General features: G+C 43.2%; 1 protein-coding gene across 4 annotated transcripts in view; it reads right to left on the reverse strand.

Annotated features, from left to right (window-relative positions):
- Nucleotides 1-6496: 6496 nt before the first annotated feature.
- LOC138112860 (VPS10 domain-containing receptor SorCS1-like) overlaps nt 6497-13179 on the reverse strand; it is a 270350-nt gene continuing 263667 nt past the window's right edge. For 3 of the 4 annotated variants that reach the window (XM_069020453.1, XM_069020454.1, XM_069020455.1), the window contains 4 exons: nt 10081-10186; nt 9747-9907; nt 8176-8294; nt 6497-6833 (listed from right to left, as the gene is read on the reverse strand). In XM_069020453.1, the coding sequence (XP_068876554.1) occupies nt 6777-6833; nt 8176-8294; nt 9747-9907; nt 10081-10186 (443 nt within the window). In that variant the 3' untranslated portion in view covers nt 6497-6776. The remainder of the gene's footprint in view (nt 6834-8175; nt 8295-9746; nt 9908-10080; nt 10187-13179) is intronic. The other variant, XM_069020456.1, reaches the window with a different exon arrangement.

Here is a 13179-nt window from a genome sequence, read left to right on the forward strand (position 1 = left end):
TTAATATGAGTGAATAGAGCAAGATCTGAAAATGGCATCCAAACCCAGTTTCTCCTTGTTATCTATTTGTTTCTCAGGAGTAGAGGTGGTCTTTTTCTTCAAGTTTTGGAAAAGTGCACGTTGGTATGTTGCTATGCACAATGTGAAAATCAGAATATCAAAAGAGAGCCAATATAATAATTTATTTTTTGCATCTAGTTCAAACAATTCAAAAAGTAATGTTGTCTGCCTTCTGCATTATCATCATAATTAAAAAGGATAATTAGAAAAAGTATTATAGAGATGAAGTAAAAGTTCAAGTAAAACTAAGGATGGAAGGTAAATCTCCTCTCCCTGAAAACAGAACTTTGAAATTAGGAAAAAAAAAAATAGGTCCAACAATCAAGGGAAAATAATCATTGCTTTTAATTAATGAAAATGTTTAGATTAATAGGAAGGCAAAATAGATTCCTATGGATGATCATAATTTCTTTTTTGATAAGAGCGGCTGAATGTAATCCTCCTATATCATAACATACACTGAGTGCTTGGAGACTTCGAGCAGCAAAGTATTGCTGAAAATAACCCAGCGTTTATTTTCCCCCAAAGTTAACTCCAATAACCCTGACAGTGCCTGAGAAGAAACAACTCTTCTTGTAACTGTATCAAAGGGCTGAGGAACCTTAAAAACTGCTGTAAATGCAGTTCAGTGCTTCTGTTTTACAGATAAACACTAAGGCCACATGAAAGCTGTGGGCTAAGTCTTTGGGCACCCTCATAGAATGAGAGGAAGCAGCAGGCAGTGTGCTAAGCTTTCAGGTCAACATGGTATGAAAACACAAGGAAAAAAATAATCCAGTAGTGAAAATGAGTGCATGTGGATGGGCAGGTCAGCCCTTCTGATGGAGCACTGCTGGCAGACTGACCACGGAGCTTTTCTCTGCAGCCACATCCAAGCTCAGATGGGCCCCCTGGCTCTGACCCTGGGCCAGGCTTAGCTAAATGTGGTGCCGAGGGAGATTCATAACCCAACTGCTGATTTTAGGACTTCAAGTGAGGAAAAAAAGCCTCTGGACTCATGAGGGGCCTCTCTCTTGTCCATTAAAGGAACATTTTTCAGAGTGTAAACATCATCTGGGAAACTAACTGCTTTCTGTGGCTTTGAAAATTTCCTTCCTGAGCTGCAGATTATTTTGGGATCAAGTTGTCTTTCATCCTGTGACAGTCAGTAGTGCCAGGGCCTCTAGTCACTAATGGAACATCAATAATTAACCAAATGGTAGTCCTGCAAGTTCATCTATAGTGGAAAAAACTATTATCTACACAAGCCAGTGCAGCAGCAGGGGAGAACCTTCTCCATGAACAGCCCACTGCAAGATTTTATGTAGGAAATCAGTGTCTCAGAGGCCAGTCTCTCCACTGCTGTGACTCTGCAGCTGAAGTAGGAATTTTTGGCTGTATGTTTATTATGGCTTCTTCTGGATCTCTTGAGCAAGCACTTTCCAGAGACACACATAGGTGCAGCTGTTCAGGGGACTGCAGCTCTGATCAAACAGCTTCACCTCACACGTAAGGCCACAGAAGAAGTGGAAGAAGCCTCAGGTCTTTGGTCTAGACATGCTGTAGCTTCAGGGGAGCATGAAGGAGGACTACAGTGGTTTAAATCTCACACTCTGTGTGGAACTAGGCAGGTGTGGAATGTGGGAAAAAGTTATTTGCTGTGAAATATCTGGTGTAAATATCCCACGTGGTGCACACCATCCAGTTCTCCACAGTGCTGAGTCTCATCCACTCACCTGATGGGACATCAGGCATGAGTCACTTAAAGTGAGCAGTCTGCTTCAGAGGTTAAGGAAAGTTTCCAGCTTCAGCCAAAATCTCAAGAGCAGGACTCTGCCCTGAAACTGCCTCAGCCCCAGGAGGGGCCCTCAGCCTGGAGTGCAGCCCACAAGGAGAGATGATGGGGACGTGCTGCAGCCCAGAGCCTTCTGGTGTGGAGATAAAGGTTCAGCCCCTCACTGCAGGGAATCGAACAAGGATGTTCCTCTCATTCGGGCAGGGTTAATAGTCGAAGGTTTTCTCCCTGAAAGCACTCAGTGACACCACATTTAAATGTGCTGCATGCATTATTCATCTCTTTGCAGCAAGCAGCCAGAGCAGAGGCAGCTGTCAGTCCAATTCTCGTTTCAGAGCTCTGCCCTACAGCTGCCTCATGGGGGCACAAGAAGGAATGATGAGGTCCATGGGACCAGTGCCCACGCTCTCAGGCTGGGGAGCAATTATTTGCAAGGGTAGCTACAGTCCCAGAAACGTCACCAAGCTTTGTTTAGGGAAGGCTGGAGGAGGAATTTGTTTCAGAAAGGGAGGGTTTTCTCTTGCATCTGTGTTGTTCCAAAGGCAGGCAGTCGTGACTCTCTTCTCAAGGGTTTTGCTACAGTCTTTCTCTTGCACCTTTGTCTCTCAGGGCTTCTCCATAAAAAGTATAAAACTCTCAAAACTTTGAGATTCCAGTTTATTTTCTCTGGAGTGTGTAGAGAAAGTCTGTTAAGGTCCAGTCACCAAAATGGCCTAAGATTACACTGTGAGACCCAACCTGCAATGCAGAGGTGGTGAGAAAACCTGCCCCCTAATTTTTTCACCTTTACTGCCAAGGTGCACACAGCACCTGGCACTGGGGTGGCTGCACCACAATGCAAACAAGAAGGAAGACATCTTGAAATCCTCACACTGAGAAAAATACAACACAGATTTCCTTTACATCCCTCTTCCAGCACAGAAGATAAAGACATATTCCCCAGTAGGAAAACAGGGAAAGGAAAAAGCTGAAGTTAAAACTGCAGATGAAATTTATCTCTTAGGCTAATGACTTGGTACATGATAGCTCTTTGATCTTATCAATTAGAAAACAATCTGACTTCAGTCTTTTCTTCTGGGTATTATGGCCAAGATCATACCAATACTCTAAACTAAAAGGATCTGTTTTAGCTCAAGTATTATTTATTCACATGCTTTATGATTCTGTTTCATGGAGAAATGTAGGGACAGCATCTCATTAACTGAAGGAAAATAAAGTTTTCTTTTTTAACGCTGAGCTCTGCAGTCAGGGGTAATGCTTAAAACACTGAATGTACCTAGAGATACAATGTGACAAAGAATCTTCTAATGCATTCAATGAGAGGCGACAGCACACAGATAAAACACTAATCCCTTGTTATCAGCTCTGGATACCACACTAAATGCAATTGTCAGAAATTCTCAGCAGAAGTTGACAGGACCAAGACAGGGTTCATGTATGGTCACTGGAAATTCCTGCTTCATTTGCATAAGCACTTCAAGAGTCCTGATTTTCACAAAAAGTTTAAGCAATTAAATGTAGTCACATCTTAAGAGCAAGCAATTGTTTGAGGCCCAAATCCTCAAAAGTATTTGAATGCCAACAACTACTGATTTCCAGGAAAAGCGATCCAGCATCTCAGCTCAAATGTCCTGCTAGGTGGAGAGGTATAAATGTCTCTGAAGCCACAATGTCTGTCTCATCTGTATGTTAAGATGATGGCAGAGAATCAACAGCAAATTAGGAAAATACTTTATTTGAATTTTTAACCGTATTTTAACTCTCTACTCCTTCTGGCAAAGGATGATGAAATTTTTTTGTTCCCTCAAGGGATGACAATATCCTTAGAGGAAACTCATATTGGATTTTATAAGTATTTGGTATTCTTTGTTTACTCTCACAGTGTTCATCCATTAGCAGTGAATTACTGTGTTGTTAAACCAGAAAACAACTACAAATAACAATCAGTCTCTGCCTCAGGACACACAACTAGCTGAAGAGAATGATCTGAAAATGCTGCAGAGAGATGCTTGCCAAACCAGACTTAGTGTTTATGGCCAGAACAGATGCCTGCTAATTCAGGTGGGTACTTAAACTATTAAAGCAGATTATGGCTTCACACACCTCACTGAGTCACCTGCACTGTAGCCATTCCAGCCTAAATGGAGAAGGCTGCAGTGTCCACTTGCACATTCTAGGCTAATAATTGTTAATTACACTGGCATCTGCCCAGGATTGAAAACTACACACTCCTCCAATGGAAAACTCATGACTCCTGGACTTGCAATATGTCATACCACAGCCTTGGTTGTTGAGGATACCCAAACCCCAGACCTTTGAATACTTATGTGCATATATAAATTCATATCCTAAGGTACAAAGAAAGTCAGAGCACTGAACCTGTTACAAGAGGTAGAATGATCTGGTGGTTGCACCCTGACTTGAAAAGCAGAGAAGTTCTGTTTTCTTTTTTTTCTCAGCAACATGCATCCACTGTGATATGGCAAGCTGACAGAAACTTCCTAAGCTTCATTTTTTTCACATGTAAATGAATCAGTAATGCTAATAATTCAGACTTTCCTTCATTAGTGCTGGCAGAAGCAGAGCCAAAAGAAGATATTTTAAAGGAACCTTCAACAGAGACTGTGCATGGGGAAGGATAAGCATGGACAAGGAATGGAGCTGGATTTCCAGGGAACTGTTCAGAGCTCTATCATTGCTTGTCTGGGAACCAAAAAAATTGAGGACTGCAAAAGTTACCTTTATATTGGCATCTTGCTTCTAGGAACTGTATTTTCCCCCATTTCTTAACATCCATATCTTTTTTAGGTCATCAACTACCTACTGTTTTAATATTCTTAGTGATCCCAGTCAGGGACAGAGGCTAAAATGAGCAACAAAAACATGGGCCTTCATTTAGAGACATAATCTGTTTAATAAATATGACTGTAAAAGCAATAAACCATAGCAATTATACATTACGCTACATTGTATTTAACGAAAGGGAAAAAGAAGATGAAAAAGTACATCAAAAAATAATTTTAAAATTAGAAATAGTTCCAACACTATAAGAAAACTTTTTGATTGGCTTACTATAAAAATAAGTTGGCTAATGTTGGACTTCAGTGGGGACTATTATACAGTTGCAGCCAAAACTTTCCCATCTTTCTTAAAGCTGTAGTTGCAAACACAATAGCAAAGCCATACAAACTGCTGTGTTTCTACCTGTCTTCAGAGAAACTGCAGAAAGAGGCAGAGGACTCGTACTGTGATAATCCTTTAACTACTACGGGCCTAATGTCCTTGGTATCATTTTTGTTTTGCCAGCAAGTGTGTTGATTTAGGTTTGTGCCCACTTTGTGATGGAGAAATTCAAACCCGCCACCACCACCAAATCCCTGCCCTGGGACTCTGGGCCATACTGACCATGCTGCTTTCTCCTGGTTTTGACTCAGGTTGCCATGTGCAATGTCTACTGAACAAAACCCACCCATGTCAGCAATCAGGCTGCCTCCTACATGTGCCTCACTGATTATCAGCTGGCCTCTACTTGCCTCCTCCTAACATAGTTAGGCAAGTGTACATTGGTTACGGCATTTCTCTCTTTACACTCCAAACCAAAATCCTGGTGCTAGGTTTAATTACCTGAGTTGGGTTGGAAATCAACAGTTGTAATGACCATGGGTTAGGCTTCAGACAGATATCCAGTGTCTTTGGAGGACTTGTTCGAGGTGTGCTAATCCTGCTTTCTGCTGTTCCCTTGCACAGTCTATGTGAACATGTCCTACAGCCTCATTTCCACTTGCAGCGTAAGATACAAGCTTAAGTTATTGGTAAGAAATCAAATCTTGTGTAAGAGTGGTCCTGTGGTGCTGAGGCTCAAAATGCATGGCAACAGTCCCAGGCCAAAATCTCCCTTCTCTGCCCACAGTGGCAGGAGCTTGCAGATCTGCAACCAATGGGGGTGCCAAGAAAGCCACAGGAAAACTGCACAGACCTTTCCCTGCTCCCTATCCTATGGACAGGGTGTCTTTCAAAAAACTGACAGGCCTTTGGGTGACTCTGAAAAGGCAGATATCTCCTGGGACTTCCCCAGACAAAATCAGCCATCAGCACTACATGGAGCTGAGGGTGTTGCTTTCTCTCAGCCAGAACTGAAGGTGCAAGGCTGATACAAAGTACAGCGTCAGTTCTTGCTGACAATAACCTCCTGCCTGCAATGAATGCTTGTTCTGGTCTGTTCAGGGTTAGGAGGCACGGTTATCTTCCCATGGCACTACCAGTGGGATGCCTTGGTGTGAGCAGGCTAAGGAAGGTGTCTAAGAAGGAGCTTGGCCTAGCAGTTGGCATCACCCAACCTCACACTCAGCCTCCTCGCAGTGTGGGGCACAGGCAGCAGCTGCAGCTAGAGGAATGAAGGGCAGAGTCCAAACAGAGACATAAACCACACTGACCAAGAATATTTTCAGTGCCTTTAAACTCCAGTGTGATTCTTTTTTTGTGTCCTATGGAAATCTGCTGGGGCGGCTACCCGCCCCCCGCAGCCCCAAGTGCTAAAAGAGCAGTTAAACCTAAAGCCAAGAACCCTAAACACTCCCTCCCACCTCCCACCGCCCCAGCCCCCACATCCCAGCCCACCCCTCTCCCTAAAGAAGAGACCCCCCCATGCATATTCTTGGCCTATATCATTATGAATTTCTACAAATTAGAGACAGATCAGAAAAAAGAGAGTGAAAGGGTGAGGGGAAGGGCCGCAGGAGTGAATAGTGGTACCAGTTCCTCTCCCCCCACCCCCCACTAAAATTGAACACCTGTACAATGCAGTTCCACTATGGTCTCAGTATAATGTCCACATGCACAGGCTTAAAGCTAAAAACCCTTTGTCATCTGAAGAATTAAAAAGTCCAAATGCAGTGAGCTCTCCTTTTTTAGATACAGATGTTGCTGTCCTCAATTCAACCATTTACATAGGTAGGGATTTCTTTTGTGCTCTGGGGCTCAGCAGCTGTGGAAATACTTCCTGTGGCAAAGAGCAAAATAAAAGTCAGTAAATAACATGCATTATTTAGTCAGGGAAGACACTTGCAGGTATCAAATTGATGGCCTTTGGGATTCAGCTATTCCAGACTGACACATTCTTTCCAGAAATATTTTCTTGTCATTCAAACACTGAAGGTGATGTCCTGTTCTTTTGCTAATGAAGATGATTCACCCATGCTGAACAGTAGAGGGAAAGGCAGGAGCAGAGGGGTGGAGGGTAGGAGGGGTTGAGGTCCTCAGAGGAAATGTGTAACTCATTTGCAGTGATAAGGTGTTGGAAATTTCATAAATAACTTTAACCTTTGCATTTGCAAAAGAAGTGCCTAAATCACTCACATCCAGAAAATAGGAATGTGAAGTTTTGCTGCTAGAGTTTGGAGAGAAAATTAAATGATGCAGGGACATTAATTCAGACTCCTCCAAGGCAGGATCCCTGAATGTTAGTCAAAGGTGATGAAAAAAAAAAAAAAAGGGTTTCTGAACATGCATACAAAAGAGGAACACCCAATTACAGTCTTGCTTTGTTTTCCCAAAAGAAAGAAAACTCATTAAAAAAGAAATTGCTGATTTCCAGAAACAGATGAGGTGGTTGTATAGGAGAGTGCCTTTGCACTTTCTATTCTGTTCACACCTAGGTCCAGACCTTTTCATTTTGTCAATGAGCTCTGATTCAGTTTTCTCATTCATCTCACTGACAGGACAGAAAAACACTCTTAGGAAGAAGTTTTTAGGACTGATTCCTTTTAATACATAATTAAGTCTGTGTATCTCACACATTTAACTTTAGTGCTCATTAGTGCAGTTACAGGTGTGAACCAAGGAGTTGTAAAAGGCCAATTTCTGGTTCAATGCAGTGTCCAGTAGCACAGCTGAAAAAGGTATAGAATTCTGGCTGTTACAGAAAGCCAGAACTGCTATAGATGCACCAAATGAAAACCTGCCATCACAATTTTCTTTTCACTTCTCTTATCCTGGAGCCTCCTAGGGTTTAAGTTTCCACCACCAGCAAGAGCAGTTTTGAAGGCACCTTGCATAGAGCTAGCAGTGACTGACCCTTGCCACTGCAGTCTGAGTGACCTGTGAAAACACGTTTTTCCCTGCTCCTGGAACAGCATGAACCACCACCACTGCATTCTTTTAGAAAGGGGAAGCTCAAAGCCCAAGCCCACCCAAGTGCAGAAAGCGAGTTCCTCACTTGAAATTGGGTGTTTCTCTCTTAGCATCTTACTGCAGTTTTGCCTTGGAGGTTTCTAGGGGGAACAAAACCAAACCAAAACAAAAACACCAAATGTAAAAAATAATTGTTAAAGTTTAGGACCCACCGCTCTGGGTCTTGGCTTGAAATCTCTTGGTGATCCACAAGCTTTTTGGAAGTCCTCTGTCCAGACTACCTTGGTTGCATTTCCTTTCCTTGGGTTCTGGACTGTGGCCTGAGGTTGCTCTGTATGGGGAATACCACATGGGAAGGTTGGTCCCCTCTCTCCGTCCTGTGTTCTGCTAAGCAGGGCTGTCCAGGTCTGCTGATGAATAGCTGCTAAAAAGCTTTTAATAGCTAAAAAAATCTCCTTAGTGAACAGTTTAGGAGAGATAAGCACTGACTACAGTGGAGCTTCCAGCTTAGACATCAGTTTCATCAAGAGTCTTTCTTCTTTTTCCTCCCAGGTTGTTTCACAGGCCACAGTCTTAGCACATCACACTCCCCCCATTAACTGCCCTTTTCCTTGTTCCCTCTCTACAGCAGCTGTGACTCCAAGCCTGCTTTAACAAACACTCCAGTAGATTTTGGGGACACCCTCAGGTGAGATCTAAGGTTTGTTTAAGCTGATGAAACTGTGCAAGTAAGGAATCTCAGTTGCAACTGTGCTTCACTCCTGCCTAAGTCACAGAATCACAGAACAGTTGGGGCTGGAAGGGACCTCTGGAGAACATCTAGTCCAACCCCCCTGCTAAAACAATTTCACCCAGAGCAGGTTGCACAGGATCGTGTCCAGGAGAGTTTTGACTATCTTCAGAGAAGGACACGCCACAATATCCCTGGGCAGCCTTTTCTCTCAATTCCTCTAAAATAGGTGCATGTCCCTATTTGCAGGGGTACCTCCAGTCTGGACCTGCAGAATTGTCACCTCATGGGTGAAGCTGAGCAATGCATAAGCAATCCTGGCTTTAGAACATGTCTCCGGACTGAAACCTCCCTCCTCTGTCCCAATACTTCTATTGTAGCCAGGGTAACAGAAAACGTAAGCATGAGCAAATGTGTGGCTGATACCAGAATGTACTGTCCAAATCTATTCACTTTAGGTCCTAGAAAAGCCTGCTTTTGGAAATGCTCAAACACAGAGACCTGTGGGAGAAGCCAGCCTGAGGATAAAACCAGCTGTCCAGTACTGAGATCCCAGGTTTTGCTTGGTTTATTTGGGAATCAGCCAGACTAGCATTGCTGCTGGCAACAAGGTCTGGCACAGCACAAAGATCCCAGCAGTCAAAACATCAACAGATATTTAGCTTTTAGTCTTTACTTACCGAATCACCTGCTCACCTCCATGTTCCAGGTGAGGGTGGCTGAAGTTCTTCTGGATATGGGGCTTAGCCCCACAACTATATCAGCCCCAGCAAAATAAATTACATTGCCAGCAGGATTTTTTTGAGAAGGGGAAGGGATCTACGTAGAGCAACTAGGAGAGAGAAAAAGCCTAAAGTTGTTCCCCTCCCTTTCATCACACGGCAGTGAGGGAGAGGGAAGCGTTAGAAGGTTTCCTGTAGCAAAACTAATGTTGCAGCAGAAGAGGATGGGAGGAGGATTGTGCAGGAATATGGGAAGAGGGGAGGCTGAGAAAAAGGTTAGCCAATTATAAGTCAGAGTCTGACCAGCTGCAGGATGCTGCAAATTATTTACCTATGGGGTGGACTTCCAACTTCTCATCTACTAGTTGCTCAGGGCTCATCAGCTCACTTTGAGGGACATTAGGTATGCTTTCCCTCTGACTGACTGGACTGACCATCTCTTGATCTTTTTCATTCTGCATCTGTGCATATATATTAAGGCCAGGAATCTTCCTAAAACATTAACAGAAACCATCATTGTGTGGTACTCTGGCAGATGATGTAGTATCAGCTTTTACAAACGAAAAAACAACTCACCCAGAAAAAGAAAACCCAGCAAAACAAACCCCAAACACCTCAGTGAAAGGCAGCAATGGAGAGAAGAAAATGGCTCAGGGAAGTCATACCTTTTGAACTTGTAGATTACAAACACAGCTAGTCCCACAAAAACGACAGAGAGGAGCATCAGCATGGCTGAACCACTATGACTGGGAGTGAGGTCCACCAGGGGAGCTGCAAGAGAGGAGAAAGTAAAAGCCACCCCCAGCCTGAAGTGAAAGCTGCTCCCTCCAGAAATGCAGTTCATTCTCTCCTCTTACTGCACTTGTAGCATGTCTACACATCTCCAGGGCTTCTCCCCATTTCTAATCCACCTGGGAAGAAACCCAGGTTCAGATCCCTTGTGGTCCTCAACATACCCCTTGATGGGACATTCCACAGCTTTCTCCTTAGAGACCTTTCTTTCAGATTCAAGAAAAAAAAAAACAAAACTCACCAAAACCAATCTTAATCAGACAAAGAACCTCTCTCTATTTCTCCTCAGAGTTTTGCTCACCATTTTGCTGTAACTCCTCCCAAAATAAGGCCACCCAACCCATACAGAAGCATGGATTTCCCAGAAGTACAAAGTGAATTGTATTAGACAGTTTCCATCCCTCTGACACACATACACAGGAATGCAGTGAGCATCCAAGCAGTTTCACACGTAGGTGCAGAGGAGTCAGTTGTTCATGCAGACACCGATTCACTGTACTGCAGACAGACACAGAGCTCCACTACAGGGAGCAAACACATCCTCACACACAGAATGTGGCCCAGGTAGTGCCCTCCTCTGCAAGGCAGTCAAAGTCAACTTGAACTGCTGCCAAACACATCCTCCCCCTCTTGCACCTCTTCACATGCACTGAACAGACCCCTCCTAAACCAGAGCCAGAAGACACAAGGAAACAGGCACACACATCACATGCACACGTGTTTTCAGCTTCACAGCCAGACTGATAAAGCCAAAATTTACAAAGAGAAGTGAAAAACCTTTCCCTTCCCACATCAAGCAGGCACCAGAATGAAATAATCCATTACTATGAATTCCTCACACATCTCCACTCTGTCCCCTCTCCGTCTGTGTTTTGTGGGTCTCTGCAGTTCTGTGGGATGACAAAGTGGCTCTCCAGCCTATTCAGATTCAGCATCACTCAATGTTCTTGCTCTAATGCTGCACTGAGAGCCTAGTAATAAACAGCTATTTAACTGCTTTGTGAGGAATATTGGCATATTTTCCTCTGCCTTAGAGCTGAAGTTGTTGTCTGGACATTGGTTTGTTTTTTATCTCATGAGAAGAAGGAATGAACATGATGAATGAATTGCAATCTGTTGTCTATAATTGCTATAAATTAATCCTTCCTCCAGTATGGTCTGAACAAAAAAGACAGTAGTCTGAAATGAGCTGAGGCCAACGCCTGTCATTCTTCTGTGCTCCAGGGAATGCACACGCTCACACACAACACACACACGCAGAGGCTCATTTCTACAGGTTCTGCTTGAACATCCTCTCCAACCTACTTCAGACACTTGCACTTTTGCTCCCTGAAGCTCCTCTGCTGCAGAAAATGCTGCTGTGCATGGCCAGGCACACACAGGGGGGAACATACACCTGCACTGAGGTGCAGCAACATAAATGTAGGTGTACATATGTATGTGTGTACACTTCCAAAAACACATGCTGAGTTTTGTGGTTCAGCCAACTACAGCCTGTAACTGCCAGAATCCAACACAAAATCACAGTGAAAAGGCTGGGAAAGAAGGGATAACATAGCCCAGAGCAGCACCTTTGGACATGTGCATCCCCTGGGACTGTGTTTTCTAAGGGTTGCTTCTGGTGCTGTCCTGAGTTCCACGCTTCCCTGCTTCATTGTACTTATTTTTTTATAAAACCTTGGATTTCCAAAGGACAGTTCTTATTTCTTAACAACCAAAACAGTAGCTTTCAGCAGAGAAATAAGTCTCTCATCGCTTTTTTGTCAAATTTTAAACGATTCACAAGTTTCGACATCATGAAATTGGGCCTTTTACTTAGAGAACAGTCATCACCTCTGCAGCTTGTTAAGGAGTCGTAATCCCTCAAAGACCTCACAGTGGCTGCTCTCTGGGTTTGGAAATACATAGTTTGGCCATCCAAGCTCATTTTGCATTCATACTGAATCCTGTTTCTGCAAGAGACAAAATCCTACAGTGTTCCTATAGGACACTGTGAGTCCAGTTACAGCAATCACTCACCAGTGGCTTTGAGAGAGTACAACAAAGCCTACCTTGCAGAACAAAGGAGTGTTTGCATATCTCATGGACAAAATGCACTCCTTCTTGGTGTCTGTGTGTAAATACAAATAAAAACGTGCATTTTTGGTAAAAAATTATGAGCAATTGCACATAACTCCATTTTTGAAGCTCACATTATATGCTTTTGGTTCTAACTTGTCTAAAAATAAGCATCTGGTCATCTGTTCCACAGCTAATGGAAGGCAGAAACATACAGCAATATTCCATGGAGAGATATTAGAAAATTCTGCTTAGAAAAATGAAATATTGAAAACCACAGGCCTTTCTTTTGGGGGGATTTAAGTGCAGTTAAATTACACCCTTTCTTGATAGTCTCTTTTGCCTTACTGCTTACAAGGCAGCACATGGACTGACACCAGGTTGGGCCATCCATTCATCCCACAAAAAGCTTTTAGGAGAGCAGTTTGCTGGTACAAAGGAACTGAGGGTTTAAGCTTGCAGGTTATCAAAAGAAGCTGATACTAACTGATCAGAATTATCAGCAGTGCCTGGGGACAATGAGCTCCTAAGAGTGTGGATTAGTTTGCCCCATCTCTTGTAATAGCTAAATAGGACCTGTGCTGTGAAATGAGGTTTTAGCATGCAGAATAGACAGACATAAGTAATTAAATATCAGTACTCTGGAGATTACTTATTTTGAGATAGGATTAGTTAAAGTCCAAACTGCCTGATCTTATTTTTGTGCATGTGTATATTGATTCTAGTCTTTCAGACTGCTGAACAACTTTTGAGCAGTGTTTAGTTGCTTTGAATATTTGTTGACTCTAGAATATCTGAACATATCCAAGGCTAGCAGGTAACTTTTGCACTGTGTGACCCAGGCTGAAAATGCCATTGGTGCTGCTTAGCTGTTGAATATTTCAGAGCTAACCAAGAAATACAAACTTCCACTT

This window comes from Aphelocoma coerulescens, chromosome 6, assembly GCF_041296385.1.
Source record: "Aphelocoma coerulescens isolate FSJ_1873_10779 chromosome 6, UR_Acoe_1.0, whole genome shotgun sequence".
Taxonomy (NCBI): domain Eukaryota; kingdom Metazoa; phylum Chordata; class Aves; order Passeriformes; family Corvidae; genus Aphelocoma; species Aphelocoma coerulescens.